General features: G+C 33.8%; 1 protein-coding gene across 16 annotated transcripts in view; it reads right to left on the reverse strand.

The window, feature by feature from the left end:
• NEK10 (NIMA related kinase 10) overlaps positions 1-21,988 on the reverse strand; it is a 94,143-nt gene that overhangs the window by 16,911 nt on the left and 55,244 nt on the right. For 8 of the 16 annotated variants that reach the window (XR_014883944.1, XR_014883943.1, XM_085226379.1 and 5 more), the window contains 7 exons: positions 16,012-16,195; positions 15,838-15,924; positions 9,125-9,170; positions 7,015-7,052; positions 5,395-5,448; positions 3,924-4,039; positions 1,215-1,325 (listed from right to left, as the gene is read on the reverse strand). Coding sequence is in view for 10 of the 16 variants with exons in the window: in XM_085226379.1 (XP_085082505.1) it covers positions 1,215-1,325; positions 3,924-4,039; positions 5,395-5,448; positions 7,015-7,052; positions 9,125-9,170; positions 15,838-15,924; positions 16,012-16,195 (636 nt within the window). In the remaining 6 variants the exon portion in view is untranslated. The remainder of the gene's footprint in view (positions 1-1,214; positions 1,326-3,923; positions 4,040-5,394; positions 5,449-7,014; positions 7,053-9,124; positions 9,171-15,837; positions 15,925-16,011; positions 16,196-21,988) is intronic. The other 8 variants (XR_014883946.1, XR_014883945.1, XM_085226385.1 and 5 more) reach the window with 5 other exon arrangements.

Here is a 21,988-nt window from a genome sequence, read left to right on the forward strand (position 1 = left end):
TTAGATTAAATTTATAATAAACATTTCCTTTACATAACATCTTTTTGGGCACCCTTTCCTGGCAACACCCAGTCAGTAACAAATTAATAGAAAACATTTTGTTAGATTCAATGTTAAGGTTAAAACACAAGAATTGGTTAACGTAAATGCAGGTTGATTTACAGAACAGCAAATATCCCTGAAACTGATAGCTCAAAGAAGCATCTTCAATTATCTTTCAGATGCACAATATAAACCATTATAAACATTACATATCTACTTCCCATGGAAGTTATTAACTATTTTAAAAGTAGTGAGCAGATTTAGTAATTGGGATGAGAGTCAGTCCATCCATAGCAAACAATGACTCAGAAGATAGCACAATCTATTGTGGATAGGTGACAACCAGACTAGGTTAGATGGGTTGTATTATGTCTCATATCTGAAAAGGATGTTAAGCAATTGTCCTTGTCATCAAATTCTCTATACGCTAATTAACAACTGATTTGTCATCAATTCAAAAATGAAATATCTTCCATCTCCCACAAAACACAGAAGCTGAGAATGTGGCTTTTGAAACCTCTACAGACTACTGTCTTCTCCAGAGATTTTAAAAGAACATTTAGAAATTCTGATGTTAGTCATTAGCTCTTTCCCAGTTGGAAAGTATTTACTATGCTACTGGAAAACATGAAAGCATGGTTCTTCAGTCACACAATTCTTGCAAATCTGTAGCATTTTTAAACTGATGATACGCTCATGCCGACACGCTATACCACAGTAGGACATTCTGTATTTTGGACAGAATGGATGATTTATATGCTTTCTCAAAATTCATAGTTTGAGAGGGAAATCATGCCAAAATATCAATAATAGTAGCAATCTAATTATAAATGAAGAAGAGCTTACAAAAATTAAAAGCTTACAAAATATGTTTCAGCTTTTGCCATTAAAAAATTTATTTTTTCTTCCTTTTCCCTTTCTGAATTCTGATGAGATGAATTTTGTTTTGCAGGGCCTCTCATTTACAATATGTGTTCTACTGATCAGAGACAAACTTGAAATCAATATGCAGCGATTGCTTACTTAAGAGAGCTCCATGTTTTCCCAGTAAAGGATATGCTAAATTTCCTTTGAAAAAAATGTAGTATTACACTCATATTCTTATGATATTAATATTGATAGCTTAATTCAAATAGAAGAACAGACGACAGATAGTAACTAGTATACTGCACCTTTTTCATTTCTGATTTCAGATTACAAGGATTGCTCTGCTGACTGAAGAGGGACTTCTTGAATCTCTCAATGACTCTCCTTTTCAAGCTGCACTGCAAAGCTGGAGGAAGCTACACAACACAGAGAAACAGATGTTTTCACCACCCAATTACACTTCCCATAAACTGCTAATCAGCAGTACCATTACTGAGAAAGTAGCTACAGTGCAAGAAGAAACATTAATGCTTAATAGCCTGGTTAGGCAACAGTACAAAACCTGATTTAAATATATATTAAAATAATTCTCCTTAGTTCGTTGATTCTGTTAGGCTTGGCAGATTATATAACTTAGTCCTTCTGGACTCAAAAGTAAGAGCCATTATATTAAGTGTAGTATAATTAATGCTAGATTTGCTTCCTTGATCTTCGAGATTTCAAAATCATTGTATGTTGGATGATTATGCTCCAACAGTAATGCTGGAGCTTCAATAGCTTCAGCTGTTGGTCACTGCAGTCATGTTGATAGTCACATCTGTCACCAATCCATTTGATCACCATTCCGTGCTATGCACTACTCTTTGAAGAAAATCTCCTATATTGTTTCTCTATAGTTTATCTTCAAACAGTGTTTGTAAAACAATAATTTTCTGTTATTTAATATACACTTTATAATCACTATCACTGATGTAAATTCACATCCATTCAAATCCATCAAATTCAGCAAGTTATTTAATTACATAAGAAAGCTTTGGCCCTTGATGATTCACATTCAAAGCGTTGTCACAGTGTAAATTACAAAGACTGTTTTCGTTCTGAAACAAACTACTGTTCTTAAATAGTTATAAATTTGGAACCGATACATTGGCCTCACAGGAGCCATTCCTAATTTCCTCTGGAAAACCACAGACTGAGTTTAAATTCTAAAACTCCAACAGACAGCTGGAGTTGGAGCTGCATACAGTTTTCTGTTGCAGATAAATATTACTGTCTTTTCAGGCCTATACATGAGGGGAAGAACATGATGCAAAAGAAATGGCTGCAAGATACTCTATAGTCTACGTACCACTGCAATAAAACATGTGCAGTTAATGTACCATGGCAATGCTGAGACATTCTGAAGCAACAATGGTAAAGGACTGGTTCACTGCATGAGAAAATCAGTAATGCTCTAGGCAGTACTGTTCAACTTTAGCTTTTGTTTTAAAGAAATCAAATGTCAGATCAGTTAAAAAAAAATTAAAAGGCTGATGATTTACACTGTGCTTTTTTAAAAGCTTTCTCTTAAATTATTTTCCAACAGATCAGTCTGGCTCTTGTTCCCATGGAAACTGGATTGGAAAGGCTGCTTTGATTACCAAGAACTATCAGCAAAGAAATCTGGCTTGTAAAGTTCAGTTTCAAATTGTCAGGTGAAACATGTAATTGGGAGTTGTAGAAACAACTATGTATTATAAAAAATATTCCACCTTATATCTGCAAGAATCTGAGCACTCGAAAAGCCTATTGCACACAGGAACACGTACAGATTTGGATCCTGGTACCCCTACCTTCTAATTCTGAGACCAGCTGACACTGAAAGGTGTTACTACTGCCTCAGTGGCCAATCTAGATAGAGAGCCTTTGAGTTACTGTTAGTTCTCAGTTATGAGAACTGGCATTGACTAGTAGGACACTAGAGAAAATCTTCTTCACTATAGAGGGTAAGTTCATTAATATGCATCTGGCACAAACGAGTAATATAGTAATACAATAATACAGCACATAAAGTCTGAACTGCCTCATTTCAGTTAGCAGGAAATGGGCTTACTATTGCAATAAGTTATGCCAAATCCAGTTATTTTAAATTACCATTTTTTCTTTGTTATGATAATTTATTTCCTGTTATCTCTTTCAGTAGATCTGACAGTCTGAAGAAAACACTCAAGACATGTCCAATGCATCTAATTTCAGTTATGCTATTATGTTTTAAACAAGTTTGGCTCAGCAATCTGAAATGCCCTGAGGTGATAAACATCACTTCCAAATACAAACCATTCATTTTACAAAGTAAGAAGATGTTTATTTATGAACAGCATATTTTGCAAGTAACTGAATGACAATCATCTTTCTGGCGAACAAAAGTCTTCTATCACATTTTTAGCTGAGAGTTCAATGCAGATTTATACCAACTCCATTTTTGTTTCAGAATCAGCAGGAAATAACTTTAACATTCTTTCGTTATTAAACATTCAAACAATTTTAAAATAAGTCTGAAACTTGAAAAAATATATACTGACATATTCAAATATTTAAAATTCTATATTTAGGATAGTATTTCTAGTGTAATATTTCTTAAGAAATTATTACCACATAGTGATAATAGAAATTATTACTTAGAAAATATTACTATAGAGGAAAGAATTTTATGTACTCTTCATCTGAGGATGCAGTATTGTCACCTGAAATGTTCATATTGCTGACATGACAGAATGTTATAAAAATAAATCACTGTACAATCCATTTTCCTGAGGGGAACCAATGAATTTTTTTCATGACTCAATTATTGCCATCCTCCACACACTAATATTTGAGGTTAGTCTTTATTTAAATGATGTATTTTTAAAACATCCTGCCATCTGCAAAAATGTCAAGTTCTGTTGTTTTTAACGAACAGCAACTAAATTAGCAGCACTTTGACAACAGCAAATAACTGAAAGGGATAGAATGTCAGAAGCAACAGTAATGCATACTTGAGTGATGAAGATAATTTTGTGCAGCTGAATAAGAATCTGCTGAACAGGGTCACTGATCTGACGCACTTTCCTTTGTGATACAGCAATTCCTGCCGATGCTGTAGATGACAACACTAAAATCAGGACAGCTCATTTTACTGCCTTTACATATTAATAGTGAGCACTGTTTAAAACCTGTAAATTTAAATATTGAGTTTTTATGCATGACCTGCTTTGCCAGTAGCGTTAGGAACAAGAACAAAAAAGAGTAATCTGAAAACTTAGAAGTTTAGATAATGGAATTAATAATGGGTTTCAAAAGGAAATCCCTACCTCTGATTCATTACACTAAAATTTATCTAAGAGAAAAAATATATATATATTAACATATCTCTCTAGTGATAAAAGTTTTTCTATATTTATTCATAAGGAAATCTAAAGAGACTATAAACAGAATTTATTTTAACAAAATGATCTTTCTCCTTTTTTTTTTTTTTTTAAGTACTTTGATGTCATGAAATTAATTCTCCTTTTACCACTAAGAATTCCAAGATTATATCTTATATGGACAACTTGAAGAATATTAAAATTTATTTTCAAATTGCCTTGTGGTGTTATGTTTTGTTTTATCACAGCTACTTCTTGTTTCCAATGCCTAGCAGTAGCTTGTTTTGACAGAAAGATGTAGAAAATTTGCAAGAAGCTATGAATTTTCTGTGTCTTCTCTGTATTGCATCAGAAAATTAGCACTTTCTTTTCTTTGTCAGAAATTCCTCAGAGAGAACCCTACCTAACAGAAGGAATAAGAATATACTGCTAGATTGCTGGCTTTTTTAAAATGATATGGTAACAAGAATGAAAATTCCACTGACAAGGAGAAATACTAAAATTAATTAGTCCACCACTGAACTACTACCATTTCTTCCTGTTGAATTTCTTTCTCCACTGACTCCTCTCAAAAGAGTCAGAAGGGAGATATTCACAGGTTGAAGGTCTTAGGGACTAATCAGATCTGAGTTGAAGCTTGCCAGAAACTAAAGAAGTATAGAAAATATAATTCTCCATGACATGGAGGCACTTCTGATGTGATCAAGAAGACAAGAACATCATTTCTATTGTCAGATTTTTTGTTGCAATGCCTTTTGGCAGATAGGTTGAGAGAAGGCATTACAGTTCTACATTTTTTCTGGTCTCCTCTTAACCACCAATAAGAGAGAGGGCATTTCCCTTGAGCTACTTAAAGAAGAATTTAGCTTCATTTTTCAGCTAGGTAATGGTGAGAGCTATGTTATAACAATCTAATACATGACATGCCACAAATAGAACAATTTTTTCTTTAGCTCTATTCATCTCATTTTCAGCTATCTGCCAACTGTTTTACCAGTAATAGATTAAGTTCTCCAGCAATAGCATGGTCTTGCCATTACAGTCTTGGAATCTTCTGTTCTTGTTAGGACACTGATAAAAACTTATTTCCTCAACACATTACCTTTTTCACTGGTTCCTATCTTGTAGTAGTATTTGACTTCTTTGTTGCTATTGGCTTGTGTTTAAAAAAAAAAAAAAAAAAAAGCAAATAAATCAGTTCCCTTTCTTTTACATCTCTAAGATGCTTTTTTTTTTTTTTTTCCCCTAAGAAAAATCTGCTTAATATGAGAATAGAAATGGCTGAGCAGAACATAACATGTATTTCTCTGATCTTCAGTGGATAGAGTTTTGTTCCTTTTCTAGTATGCCAGCAACAATTGGATTAGCGGTCTAAGTGGACCAGTTTCTATACTTAAAACACCTATAATGTCTATGTGTTTCAAATCAGCTAGAGTCCCCAGTTTAGCTACGAAATTCAGGAATTTCCATAGAGTCATTTATTTTGGGCCACTCTACAGTAGTTGTCTTGTTATTTTTAATTAAAGAACAGCATTATTTGGGCAATTAAAAAATTTGCCTGTGAATAGGCTGATCACAACATAATCAACACTTTTAAGAGCATAACAATAACAAAACTTAAAGTACATTGGAGAATTCCAATAAAACAGTATATTTATTTGAACTTTCATTTAACAAGAAAGTAGATTTTATTTAAAATATATCTAGATCCAGAACCAAAGGCAACAGGTTAGATCTTATGTAAATTGTGTTGTTTTACTCAAGAAGAAAACATTACTGACCAAAGATACCTAAACTGCTTAAATTACCCACAGAACTAAAATCATTAGCAAAGGCTAATGTGTTTGTCTCTAGATCATTATAGCTCTGATGGATTACGGTTGGATAGTTGGTTTGAAGTGCATGTTGTTATTATAACAGCACTCATCAGTAAATAGTACAGAAAAATGCTAAAAGTAGAGGACAAATTTTGATTTGTACTCTGCAATGAAATTCCTAATGCAACTTCTACATCAAAAAGCTCTGAAATAGAAGTTAGCATGCGCATGCAGTACTGTTTTTATAAAGATCAATATTCCAGCTACTCAAAATAATTTTATTTCAACTATTATTTAATTCAGAGAATACCAAGTACTACAAAGTCAGAGCTTACCAACTTACAATATCTGAAGCTTCTCATTATGAAAGAAAAGTATCATAATTGCAAAATTTGTTTCATCAATGTTGATGGATAAATACATGATAATTTACAAGGGTTCTAATAAATATTCCTTTCATAGAAAAAATTCCAGTTGCATTTAGAAGAAGCAGAGCTAGGTTAACAAACATTAAAATGAAGTCACACCAATGTAGTATTGAAATTTACTTTTTTTAATTCCATAACAATTTTTCAGACAATATATTTTCATCTGGAATGTCTCTGCTTTTCTATCCTTTTAAAACCCTCATATTAGATAATATCATAATTTTTCTTATTGCAAAGAGCTAAGAATGGAAGACTACAGGACAGTCACCTTGTCTCTAATCTTAGTGCATGCCTTGCGCATGAGTAAAGACAGTTTTGGGAGTAGAGGCACTTTCAGGATGAGATCAAGTGGAAGTGAATTTGAAGGAATAAAAGAGTAGATATTATATAGGCAATAGAAAAACAAATTTTAAAAACTTGGGAATTATTAAGTTTAATTTCAGTTACAATTTTATTTTGTTGTAAGTGTAAAATTACCTGGTCGCAGTCTTGATCCCAGGCCCTCAACACAGGCTCTATTATTAAAATAGAAAAAAGAGGAACAAAAAAACGAACAAACAAACAAAAAACCAACACAAAACAAAGAAGAACTCAGAACAAACTGTTGTAGTTATGCTGGGCATTAGAGGCTGTAGAGGAAATACTAGTATTCACTAGATCTTTCTCATGTTTCCTCTAAACAAAGTGTACCCCATTTGACTAGTTTTTGACTGTTCATTCAGAACTCATATAAAGCTTACACTACTTGTCCAAAGTAGCTTGACTTATAAAGAATATAAAAGATAGAAAATACACATATTATTTTCCTATTAGACATATTTATTTTCCTATAGAATATACAACAATAAAAGTTTAAAGAAGCTATGAAGAAAGATAAAGAGATAGAGTTGCTAATGTTTAAAAAGGGGCAGAAATGGAGAAAAAATAAAGGTGGTTGCTTCAGCACTCAACCACTAGAAGGTTACCATTACTGATTGTAACAGGACAAAAGCTGGAAAGCTAGTGAGTGATAAGTAACAAACTGGATGGTTATGTTCTTAGCAAGAACATCTTTGAAAGGAAAAATAAAGGGCCGTTTTTGAAGTGATAGGAAAAGCACAGTTAGAAAAAGGGTGCACAGATGATGATAGGGTTGGAGGTAAAGCTATAGAAACGTTCCTTGTGAACGTGTTCTTAATGGGCAATTGAGTGACTAGAATGTATGCATTGCAACAGTGATATTGATTGCATGACAATCCTATGAACTCAAGCATCAATTTAAGCAAACTACTCAGTAGGAAAGATTATATCTTAGAGATGTAAAGGCAGAACAAATAGATAAATATATTAATATATATTCTTATATATATTATTCTTGTATATTCTTATATAAATATATTCTTGAAGGCAAGAAGTCTGAGAGACATGCAGGTTAAAGCAGAGGCTCAGATCTCAAGGTATTATTGGTCAGGATGGGTAGAACTAGAAACACAAACAAATTTCCTTGTAGTTGTACAGAACTCAACTGTAAGCTTCACGATCAAAAAAAAACATCTTACAGAGATGAGCTCACAGAGATGAGCTGTGATATAAAGCTAATTTCATTATTTGTAGCATGATTTTGCAGGTACGAATAATTACATGCAAAGAAAAGAGGCAGAATTAAAAAGACAGCAGATTAGGTGATAAAGCCATGTACAATCCTTGGAAAGATCCTTAAGAATAGCTTCAAAAGATAGGAGAACAGAGTCAGAAAAACACTGTTTTAAGAAGATTAAGTTAGTGCCAGTGGTAAATAGCAGAACAAGAAAACAGACCCTGATTTGGAAGAGGTTATTAAATAGCTTAGTAAGAGATGTTTTAGTAATATTTTTTTAAGTATAACTGGGCCTCTGGAAACAGGAGAAAGGGATCAATGCAGTTATCATAAGGAAGTTAAAGTTAAAAAGAAAACAATCAGGAGTTTTTTTCGCATGTGAAAGAAAAACAGTAATTAAGCTATAAAGAACAGAATCTATGGATTAGGAAAAAGACATCAGAAAAAAATAATGATTGGTAAAGAATGCATTTGAGGCATTTCTGAATTAATTACATCAGGAAAGGAAAGATCTTTGCAGGGAAAATGGGAGTGGCCATACAATATTTTGTTTGGTTTCATTTATGTTTTGGAAGCAATGAGCAGGACTATAGAATTCCAAAAAGTTAAGTTTGTATAGAAGGTCTACGTGAAATCAAAGGGATGTGATATTATTTAACAATATCAAACATGTAAATACAATTTTGCATGGAAAAAACAGCTGCGAAAAAATTCAAAACCAGAATATTCTAATCAACTTTTATCATTTTAATGATGGTGTAGCAATGTCCACTTATAGAACTTCATCAGTTTAATGCCAGTCCTGAAATTATTCACGTAAAGTTTCTGTGTGCAAACATCTTCAGGGTCTTAAAGCACTTTAATTATCGTAGGCTGATACAAAATGAAGTTGTAACAATGAATAAGGAATTGTTTAATGGAGATAATTGTGCTTTTCTGTTGTGAACTGACAAACTGATCATAACAATGACAATTTATATAATCTATATTAAAATTATAAATAGTACATACCTAATCTGAGGTTGTCTTTCAGAAGTACCAAGGCTTGCATTTGTACCTGAAATGAATGCATAAATATTGTCTCAGCATTAAAAAATAATTATAGATGTCTAAGTTAATTCTTTCTATTTTTCAGATATTGTTTGAAAATAACTTTTAAAAATCAGAAGTAGACAAACTAAATTTACATTTGCTAAATGTCAAAAATGTGCTTGCTTTTTACTTCCAACCCTGCAGAATTCACAGATTTTCACCGAAACAAAGAAGAACACATGCAGACTGCAGGACCACAGATGCATCTGGGTTAGCATTAAGTACTTAACTCAGTTACTGCTATCACTATAGTCGCAACAGCATCTCTAGTCTGTGTAAGAAGATAAAATATTTACCCACTTTTTAGGAGGACCTTGGATGGGTTGTCTAAAGCTTGTTTTACCAGAGTTTTATTGCCACCAGTCTATTAGTTAACTATGTAAACTTACTGCTTTAATAATTATACTGATTTTAAGACAAGAGTATGATGAGGTATTGGTCAAATATCCAATTAGCAATAAAACTGAACCTGCACATATATGTCATGTATTGCATACTGCCTAAAAATGTGAAAAAGGTGAGTAATATTTGGTGAAATTGATTATTTATGCACTTGGAAAGTATTGTCTTAAAGCAAGCATTTGTCTTAAGCTACCATCTTAAGCTTGAGACTTAAAACATTGCCACAAAAGCATTTATTTGACACTAATTTTGACATGAGACCACTCTATCCTACACGGTATATCACTTTGAAAGAGGAGGAATAAATATATGCTTAAATCAAAAGATATTTCATCTGGCCAAAGGACTAATTAGAAAATGAGGAAATTTATTTTTCCCATACAATCAATAATTTTCAATACAAATCCACACCTTCTTGACTACATAAGATGTTCTTCCACACTAGTAATATCACAAGCATTCCTATAAAACAAGAATAGTGCCACCTAGTCATTCAAATAGTAGCTTAAAAGAAAAAAGATAACAAACTTCTTATACTATTTTACTTACTGTTGGTATTACTACTACAGTCATTAGTTCTAGGATAATAGTAGCTTTCAGAGAGCAAATATTTCTAAGAATCTTAAATCTTCTTGTTTTCAACCACATTTTCAGCTGTGAACTGAAATATAGTTTCTCTATTTTTCCTACTTATCTAAGATGCTCTCCCTTGAATGAAAAAAAAAAATCTTGCAGAAGGCTGGCTTCTGTCACACAGAATTCACTTGAACCCATCCCTAAATTATTTACCTTTTATTTAAGTCAAACTTGTCTGCTTAAAACAAGACACACAGATAGATTGAAAGAAAGAAAGAAAAGAAGAAACATTATTTTATTCCTTGCTCATGTTTGCAAAACAGCTATTGAAACTCTGTAGCAGTTAGACCAAAAGTAGGTTTTGTGAGAGTACTTGCTATACACAATAGCAAACAATGTAGTTCCTTCTAGATGTAATGATATTTCAATTAACTTCAACACAATAGATAGGAAAATGCAGCATCTACTATCTAGAAAGCAAGCAAGGACTTTCAAAAGAAAAAGGTACGACAGTTCCTATTCATGGAATACATAATTTACCTGTGTTGGATGCAGAAACCATAATACAAATACAAAACTAAAATCTCCTACTGCACCTGAATAACATTGCTTGAGATAAGCATTTTGAATTACACTCAAAAGGAATTTTGCTATAACAAAGAATATAATATATTTAGGAAATATATATAGGAGAAAAACTGTAACGGAAAGCACGTGGCTGGAATGCTAAGTTTGAACACAGCTTTTTCCCGAAATTTTTAAAACAACTCCCTTTTTCCAGCATTCATATACTAAATGGGATCTGAAATACTATACTCTTTGTTTCAAATAAATGGTCTCTACCAGTAAAAAGCTTATATCTAAATTTTCTTGATCAGTTACTTGACTCAAAACATTTGACTTGCAAATCTGCCAGCTTATATTTACGAGCACATGGTATTTCACACCAAAGAGACTGTCTCACCATTCACTGTACATGGCAGAGATGTAGTATTTTCTGATTCATATGCTGAAGTTAAGAAAATACATATTAAAATTTACCAAAAAAAACTAGAAATCATGCTGCAGAACATCACTAAATACCAGTCAACACTCTTCAGCTCCCTTAATACCACTTATGCTAGAACCCCATTGAGCAGCTACAACGGGAGAGCAGGGAGAGAAGTCTCTTCATATTAGACACTATAAAAACCCATTGGAATAATTTCTTCATTAATTAAGGACAAGGAGACTGAGACATCTAAAAGCCATTACAACACATATTCATGTGTGTATATATGCACCCATCAAACACTATTGACTTTGGTTATAATCCTTAGTCTTTTGTGTGAGTTATACTAATCAGACTAAGCCAGACAGAAAGAAAGAAAAGATGTGTACGAAAGTTAACTAGCATAAGTCATGGAGCACATAGTAAATTCTGATGTTCAGCCTAGCGTATTAACTGGATCATATTTCTTTTTAGCATGGTTACTCCTTTGTTATGGATGAGAAGAGTAAGGCAACTTATGTTTTGTTCAAATGCTTAACAAGAGGGAATTTCTCAGTTGATTATCTCCTGGAAAATGAAACATAGACCTTCTGCGTCTTTCCTGTTTTGTGCCCATCGTTGCTAGGATGCAGAAGACACACGAGAACCAAAGATTTTGATTAACATAAGCCTTCCTGTTCTGAATAGCTCTATGAAGATCCCTTAAGGACATTTAAAAAAAATCAGATGAGTCACCAAGAATTTTTCTGAGTGGTACTTCAGTGTTTAATAGATTATATAATAAAAGTAACTTCACAGCATTCACTGACATCAGAGCAAAAAATCAAGACATGTTCCAAATTGTTCAGTATTTTCTTTTGCAGGCATCTTATCGTATAATTTCAAGAAAAGAGCTTACAACATGATATGAGTTGAAAAAACTTGGAAAGATAGAAACTTTTGCTTTGGCTTTCACTTTGCTGTGAAGAAAAAAAAAACCCTCTGAAAATACTTTCAATTGCAATCATTGATAGGAAAATTAAATCAAGATTTCATATTTACAGACCATTTTCCTGAATGAACAGTCTTAATTAAAGTAGCAGTAACTTCTCAAATCATGAAATCCACCACAAAGTATAACCGTTCTGATAAATAAAAAAAGCTCTGTGATCAGAGAACTTACAAGACACAAGGTAGCTGCCTTTTAAGTGCAGATTATAAATGAAACTACAGTCCAGACATCACTGAATAGGTATTTATTTCCTAACAAGTTTGCTGTTGCTCCCAAAAACAAAGTCAGATCTAAAGGATGACTACTTCAGTGCCCCATCATTTGCTATGTACATGTAGAATTCTAATATTGACAGTATCCTGGTCTTGGAAGTCTCCAATCACTGAACTGCATTCTTTTGACTGCTTTGAGCATTATCTGCACAAGACTCAATTTCTAGTACTGTATAAATAGTTTTTCAGAACACTCAAAGAAATCCAAAGGAGAGTCTTAGAAAGCTATTCCACTAGAATATTCTGTCAGATCTGTGGTCTCTTGCATAAGAATTCTGAATACTATTCAATTTCAGAAACTTTGTCAGGAAAAAGGAGTCGTGAATCTCAACTTCTTTGATTACTGGTCACAAGCCAGTTAAGAGCAAGTATTCCTCTGAATGCTAGACACACAAACAGTAAGAGGTAACAGAAACACTCTTGAGCTAGATGCAGAACAATGACAGGACTGTGCATTAAGTCTTCTGAGCCTCTTGAAAAGCTAGGAACTGAGCAATTCTGAAATTGATCTGTTGTATGCTTATCTTTTTATTGTGAGGAAGGTCAGACGACAGGCATATATACAAACTTAGGAAGTAGGATTTTTTAATAGCATATTTTGCAGACAACTAGTCTTCCTGTGCCTTTCAGAAGCATTATTTACAATAGTACATTGTCCTCTCTGCAGTGCAACTGAACATGATTCAAGGAAAAAAAAAAAAATTCCAAAAGGTCTTCCCAGAAATAAACACTTAAATTCTCTCTAACTCAACTGACATTCTAGCTTTAGTGAACTACTATTCATTAAAATATATCACATATTTTCTTGCAGTTTGCTTTTACCAGTAGAAATAAGTACAGTTACACCGTAAATAAAAGCAAATAATGAAAAAGAATTATGACTAAGTTAAGATGCAGTTGGGAAACTTGTTAATTTTAAAATAAGAAAAAATTACACAAACAATAAGCTGCTATCATCACTTTTTATTGCTTTTTGACTCAATGTCTGTATCCTCTGTTCCTTTATCTTTTCAAATTATAAGGATTTCAGGGAGAGGGAAGAAATACCTCTTCCACTACTGCCTCTATACACCTGAAATGTGCGTAATCTGCTCCTGTCATTAAGCATGTCAAGGAGCATGAATATGTTATTCAGATTCTATACAGACTGCAATTTTAGGAATTGCTAAAGAAAGTGATCTTGTGGAACTATGTTTTTCAAACTAAGAAAAAAAGTCTTTTTCTAAAAACATAATTAAAAAGCAGAGGTATTAAGTTATTAAAAAACAGTTACAATTTTTGGACTATAAAAAAAGCAAACCATCTGCATATCAGCTTCTGTACCGCTGAACAAAACAGCATAGCACATCCTTTTTAAAATAGTACCTACTTCTGAACTAGAGGGATATATTTCAATATTTATTGATTATGATCACAATCAATACACCTGTAATTTAAACTCATATTTTCCTGTTAGCGCTTTCTGAGTTAGTTAGATAAAATTGGTCACATTCTCCCCTGTAATGTTGATACGACAGACAAAACTATGTCTGATAAATAATACATTGTTAGCCAACTACTAGCAATCAGTGGAGTATAACCCAAGCTGTACTGGAATCTATAATAACTTTGTTAATGTTATCTTTTCTCTTTCCAGGAAAAGAAGAAAAATTTGCCAGCATGTATTGCAATTGATCCGTACTGCTAAATTCATTAGATTAAACAGAACTACAGATGATCTAAGATAGTACGACTGCATAACTATTCTTTTTTTTGAAAAAGCAATCCTGAACTATCTATACACCAGTTAAATTGTATATGCTTGGAAGAAAACATGCAACAACTTCTAGAAATGCTGACTTGAGTTAATAGGAATAAATGGAGCTGGTTAAATCTTTTCATTCAAAATCTTTCATTAAATCAGTGGAAATCTGGCAAGAAAATACAACAAGCATCTGAGAATCTTTTAGTGTTCAGATCTTAACAAAGAAAAATGAACAAGGAAATCATTATCGCTAACACTTGGGGTGTGGCAAGTTATAAACTACATAGAAGTTTCCAGTATCTCCGTACAATTATGAGGTAGCCCACAAAGAATTCAGTAGGTATCACACAATGTGTTATTCTTCCAAATAAACACAAAACCAGAACAATTCAGCTGTAGGCTGCTGCTCCTCCAGATTCCTTCTGTGCAACCCTCTCTCAGTGCCACACTATGCCTCTCTCTATCTGGTAACGTTATGCTGTTACACTCTCAGCACAGTAGAGCAACAAAAAAATTCACCAAGAAAAATTTGGTAATTAACTCTGGGCTAAGTAGCCATGCATAGCCATGCAGTCTATAGAATGTTAAGCTATCTGGTTCAAAATAAAATGATGTTAATTGATTTTAAGTAGAATTCACTCATGTGCCCTGCAATAATAGCTAGACAGTTGGATTCATAGCAGTCACATTTTTGAAGTACCTGGGTCAAAATCTGAAGGAGATCCAGCTAGTAAATGGCACTACAAACAGATTAAGTTATTTTATGGTTTTGAAGCCTGGAACCTTGTACCAATTAAATTTGTTAATCCCTTCACACTTAAAAGGACATTTTAACGGATCCACAGATTTCCTGTCAGAACTTCATGGTATTAATGGAATTCTTTGATTATTTTTAGTTCTAATATCACTTTTTTTCTAATATAAAATGTTCTTTAATTTCCACTAACATAATCAGAATCCTACCTCATTTAATAATTAGCTCATAGATTTAATAATTAGGTCATATTTTAGCAGGCAGCCAACAGTGACTACTGATGTCACTTTTTGTTTTTTTTCATATTTTGAGTATAATCCAAAATCTACTACTTAACACTTGACATAAGTGACTCCTAACTTTTTATCCTAAATAAATTAAAGGCAGAATGAATGCCGTGTTTTGTCACATAACTCCTTCTTAATTCAAATCTAAACATTAAGCATTCCTACAATAGCATTCAATGAACTTACTAGCTAAATCTTGCCTCTATCGACTTTTTTTACATCCACTAACTAGGCACCCCATTTCTTCATATGCATAGAATTATCATTACTGAGACAAAAGTTTTCACATCGTCTGTCTTGTTTCTTATCCGCTCCAATTATTTTATGCTTCAAATCTAAAAACAAATTCATTGCCAAGTTTCTCAATAATATTCCAGGTTTTTCATAGCCATTATTTGAAAATACAGGTATGAGCTATATAAAGAAAATGTGATGTAAAATGAATTATACTGAAAATACATGCTATAGAGGTATAATTGTTTTAGTTTTCTTTTACTTAGGACCTATAACAGCTGGTGACCTTGCAATGAATCATAAAATAACCTAGCATTTTAGAATAAGCGACTATTTTGCTATTAGAAAGCATTGGATCCTCTCATTCTTAAAGTTCCTTACCAGAAGCAGACTCTTTCAAATGCCTTGAACTGGAACTACTTGAATTGTCCAATACATCGAGTTCATCATCTAATTCTGAGAACAAATCTGCAAAAAAAAAAAATTAAAGTGTTTTTAATCCACTTCTGAGCAGTATAATGATATTTCTGATGGGTTTTTTTTGCTAACAACTACCTTTCTCAGAGTTCTCTAAACTGCTGTTATCCTCTGTCAGGATTTCTTCATATGTTCTCTTTTCATCTTTTCTACATGTAGAATGGCAATTCTCTGCCAGGATGCCAAGGTTTTCTGAAAATTCACTTCGGCAACTTGCTGTTCCAGTGGTGCTTCCTTGAAGTCTCAACTTGTCATAATGGTTCTGACAACAAAGAGCAAAAAGGAAATGTTAGACACTGTTCTTATACAACACTCATCAGAAAACCTGCAAATGAAAGAGTCATGAGTGTATCTACACACATAGGAATGCACTTTTAGTTCCTACTTAGCTAGGACTAGATGATGTCATGTTCAGTCACTAAGCTTAATTTTGGAGCAAACCTTTCAACTCTTAATCTAAACAAATTATTTTGAGCCTTCACACAAAAGGCAGCTCTGTTCTAATGAAGAAAAATTAAAAATTGAAACAAATGCCAGGACACAAAGAAATTCTGAACATTGCAAAAAATACAAGATAAAGATAGTAGGATCTCATACACAACCTTCTTAAATAATAATAAGCAACTGAGTTCTGGACAACGCAAAACCTGCACAGCAGTCAAGCTGGTAATAAAATGTGAAGTGAACTTGATGTGATGGGATGTGACATCATGACAGAGAGATTCTACAAGCCTGAAATGACCAAATGCTGATTGGTATTACCAAAGCACATCTAAGAAAATCAAAATATGGCATTATTTTGGAGTGACCTACCTACATGTAGGTCACTCCAAAATAATGTCTACTATTTATTTCCATGGAAACCACAAGAAAATGTACAACATTATTTGATAGAGCAAATTCTCAGCTACAAAACACTATTTTTAACACAGTCACCACCATTAGCTGTGCATTTTGACCAGCACTGAGCAAGAGTCTGCATGCTGTGCTCATGAAAACCTGCACCAGTGGAGGTGAATGTCAATGTCACTGTCATTGTTGAAATGCATCACCCACCACCTCACTGCTCTCACATCCATGGTTTGGTCTCCAGAAACATTCAGCAAGCATCAGTGGATGCAATTGTTTCTGCGTGGAGAAATTCAATTCTACCCTTCTGCTTCATCTACACTTCCATGTCAAACACCAGTTTGTCAAACTGCCCCTCTGCTGCCATCTGTCACACGGCAACAAAATGTTACAGAATATTGGTGGGAAGGCTCAACCTCTACTGCTGTACACTGACATGTGCCTCTGATATCATGGCCAACATAACAAAACAGGCGGCATTACTTTCAGAGCTGCTCTGCCTGTCACATTTAAGTACTAAGTCTCATCTATAGCAAAGGGTACTTTAATGAATATAAAATTCTATTTCTGCTGCTCTCTTTGTTTATAGTTTTTCTGGAAAGAATAGAGATACTTGATCCTTGTTATTTCTCCTATTTGAATGCAACAAATTTGAAAGCAGACTGCTTTTATGATCTCTCTGTATATAATTTCAAGTCTTCTCATATTATTGCTGCTGTGTATCAATAAATGCATGTTTCTTTTAGTATTGCCAGCACAATGTGTGATAAAGAACAAGAGATAAATTATGCAAATCTATCAGGTTACTCTGCCCATGGCAGGGGTGTTGAAACTAGATGATCTTTGAGGTTCTTTCCAACCCAGGCCATTCTGTGATTCTATTAATCTATATCCTGAAATTATCTTAATATTAAAGATAGTCATTTGTTTAACCTGATAGATTTGCATAATTTATCACTTGTTCTTTATCACACTTTGTGCTGAAAATACTAGCAGAAGCATATAATACATTTTCAAGTCTGTTCTTACTAGGTGTGTCAATAGCAATTTGGACTGTAAGACAATTTTCTTCCCCTGTCAGTCCAATGAAGCATTTCTACCTTACTGGGACACAGCAGAAAGCACATCCTGAAAACCACTGTTTCTTATGTGCACCCAAGCCAGCACTCATAAACATATATAACAGAAAAGTTGTTCTGAGCTTGTTAAGTACTTCAAGTGTTTATTAAACTGAAAATAGGTAGTCAGCAAAATTTTTCAGGACCTCTTTTGACCGAGGTCCAAAACTGTTGAGCACAATCACTGAATTCCAATGACAGTCTAGATGGAATGTTGATTAAATGTGCATACAAGCATATCATGTCATATTATAGCATACATACCATATACAAAGGTGCATCAGGGCAAGTGACAGATTTTGAAGACACAATTTGGCACAAGGGAGAAGATGGGGAAAAAAAAAAAACAACTAATTTTAAAGATGAAAAATGCAAAGATTTATAGAGGGAGAAACAGCTGTGCACAGGCTTGGAAAAGGACTGGCCAGATAGCATCTCTACATGAAAAGATATGGGGATTTTGATGGGTAAGATATAAAGCATAAATCAGCAATAGCATGCTGTTATGAAATATGATCACACTGTGATATTTGAAGAGGAGAATAATCTCTAAGAACTATATAATCTTTCTACTCAGTATCAATAAGGTTCTCAGTAGGAGTAACTGAGTTCAGTTTTGACTAAACTTTAAAAAAAAAAAAAAATTGAGAGATATCAATGGAAAGATACGAGGATAATCAGAGGTCTTAGAAGACATGAATTAAAAAGTCAGACTGATGGATTTTGATTATTTAGTCCAAAGAAAAGAAATGACAGAGGAGACATATTTCCACTGTTGAGAGAAAGTATGTAGCTTAAGCTGTAACAAGTGCAATTTAAGTCAGACTTTACGATCACCCAACACAAAGGAAGGACTTAACCACCTCAAATCTTGCAAAGAAAAGTGGGGGCACACACTATGTAATAGATTTGAATGTGCTCTGTAAATCTAATGTTCTGTGGACTTGCTGAACTTACTGCTCTCAGAACAACTGTATGACAGTTAAGATTGGATCTGGAAATTTCAGGATCATACATCCATATATGCACATGCTTATGTCCATCTAATATCTCCTGGAAACAAGACAAAGATAGCAAGTGTCAAGCATACAATGTGAGCCTAACATTTTCTTGAGGAAAAAAAAAAAAGACACAAACTGCAGATTCAACATATGTGTAGATGTGCTATGGACATGCCCAAGATTTCCAATTACTTCAGGACAGTTCATAGTTTTCCACACATTATCTTTGGATGGCATAAAAGATTGAGAGGGATATACAATCACTGACAGTAAAGGCAGTTACTATTCATTCAATTCTGGTTCCAAACTATTCCCTAACCCAGAATAGTCTCCTTGGCATGATAGAGACTTTCTGTCACTAAACATTTTTATGACTGAAGGGTGAAACACCTGTCAAGAGTGACAGGTAGCTCTAAGGCTTGCAGACTTGTCTCAAATTCCAGGATTCTATTGAAGTACTTTAACATATACATTGAAGCTGAATTAAACATATAACATGTTCATCCTTAACAGGATTGTCCTTAAAAGTAATAACTATTCCTATTTCCGATGCCTGCTACATACATTTCCAAACAAAAAAGCTGCAGAACAAAATCAATGGAGTGAAAGGTGGATGAAGAAAAGACTTGTAGATTGCTAAGCTTCCATGACATCCCTGTGACCTCACCCATGATCAGGCCATACTGCTGAAACATCAATAACCTGTAACTTTCTGGGTGATCTAAAGTCAATCCCTCTCTTTGCTTCAACCAATACAAAAACAGTCACTATATTCTTGCACAGTTGTTTTAAGAAAAATTAAAATTAAAAGTATGCATTTTCATAGGATCACCAAAGTTGGAAAAGACTTCCAAGATCATCCAGTCCAACCATCCACCTACTACCAAAGCTTCTCCACTAAACTATGTCCCTTAGTATAACATCTAAAAGTTTCTTGAACACCCCCAGGGACAGTGACTCAATCACCTCCCTGGGCAGCCTGTTCCAGCACCTGATCAGTCTTTTGGAGTAGAAATTTTTCCTCAAATCCAACCTAAATCTTCCTTGGTGCATCTTGAGGCCATTCCCTCTCATCCTATCTCCAGTTTTGCAGGATAAAAGGCCAATCTCCACCTCGCCACAACCTCCTTTCAGGGAGTTGTGGAGAGCTATAAGCACTGACTGACTGAACTGAACAAATAAAATATACATCCAGAGAAAAAGGAGGCTAAAATGAACATTGGTCCATTTTTTGTTTCTGTATCTACACTGACAAGAAAAATAGAGGAATTCAAACTAAACTGCTAATTAAGTACTACTTTGTAATGCATGTGGTGATGCTTAGAAACTACCAACGTTATTATTAGCAGGGTCAAACTGCCAACAGTGCAGAACTGAACTTGGGTGTGGAGGAAAATGAGTAGATGAAAATGGCTGAATCACTTTGATCTTCTTTGCCTTTCAAATAGCTGTGAGCCAGTCCTCCTGTTTTAAAAGTTGGATAGATTGAAGAGTTGCTAGTGGGCTGCAGAGTGGTTACAACTGTATGGATTTGTAAACTATGAGTCTTAACTCTTCCCCTTTGGCCATACATCACTTTACAATGAGTGAAGAAACAGACTGGGATAAAGAGAATTGATTCCTGTGGCTATACAAAAACGGGAGCAGTAACATGTTCTGCATTTAGAGGTATTCCTACAAAATACATCACAGTTATTTTCACTGTGGTCTTTCTGATATAAGTGAAATACAGAAAAGTCTCAACTTAATTGTAGACTTTAGATATGCTCTTTGTGTTTCTAAACCAGCCTTGAAAATACAATAATACATATTATAAAATAAAACATAATACAATATTCTAATTATCTACATTTGGATAATGAAGGTAGATTACTCATGCCATGGAAGACAGAAAACTGCCTCAGCTATTATCGGTTCTTTGATTTAAAAGCTGTCCTGCTGTATTGCTTCTTCCATTATTTCCAGACAATAAACAGACAATTTCTGCAAGAGAATAAGTCAGGATTCTTAGTATAGCCTGGAATCAAGCTGCTGCTAGTAGAATAATCAAAGTATGTTTCCAGGCAGTGACATCTTTGTCTACCAGAAATATAAAACCGTGATATCTGCAAATCTAGGTCTGAAAGGACTGGTGCTTACCTGAAGACAAAAATTCTATCTAGAGATAAGATTACTCATCTTGGGCCTCTATGCCATGCTGTCTAGCACACTGGATTATCGAAGACATATCAGTTAAAGTGTGAAACCAGGAAAATTAATAATAAATTAACAAAAAGCAAACTTCTGTTGCTAATGAGTATTCTTGTGCATTTGAACCTTAGGACAAAGCACTAAACTAATAGTAATCTAAATGGACCAGCTTAGACCAAACACAGTTAATGAATGATCCTCTGCATATTTTTTACATATGTAAATATGTAATGGATATGGATGTACCCCAATAGATTGCACTATGTTCAAAACTCCAAAGTTGTACATACTTATTCATTGTTGGTATCCCACTGGTGCATAATTGAGAACTTATCTGAGTATATGAATTTGTATCTATGGATTTTAAAATAAAAACTGTATTCAAGTGACATTGCTAATACAAGTAAAAGTCAGCTTTGCTTCCCAAACAATGTAATACAAAATCCTGTTATAGAGAAAAAATGTGATAGACCTTGTGTGCCAGATGCACAAACCAGAACTACAGAAATGAAGAAAAGGAAGCTACTCCCCAAAAATATGTTAAAAATCATCAGACTTGATAGTCCTGGCTGCTGAGAGTAGCAGGAGGAATAAGTGTTGTTTTTATTTTCTTATATATATTATAGTTTACAAGTTCCTATCACAAAATTTACAGGGTTTTTATTCTCAAAAAAAGCTATCAAAATCATATTTTGTTACTCTTCTATATCTTTAAAAGAAAATATAAAAAATATACTTCTATTATTAGTTATTGGGGTGTAGATTTGACTTGGATGTCAGGAAACTCAACTTTACCACTAGTCTATTTGATCACCTTGCACAAACTACCTTTTTCCTCTCCACCTGTTCCTACCCAGGATGCAAAAATATAATATTGACTACCTTGAAATGAAAGGT

This window comes from Meleagris gallopavo, chromosome 6 (assembly GCF_905368555.1).
Source record: "Meleagris gallopavo chromosome 6, MGAL_WU_HG_1.1, whole genome shotgun sequence".
NCBI lineage: Eukaryota > Metazoa > Chordata > Aves > Galliformes > Phasianidae > Meleagris > Meleagris gallopavo.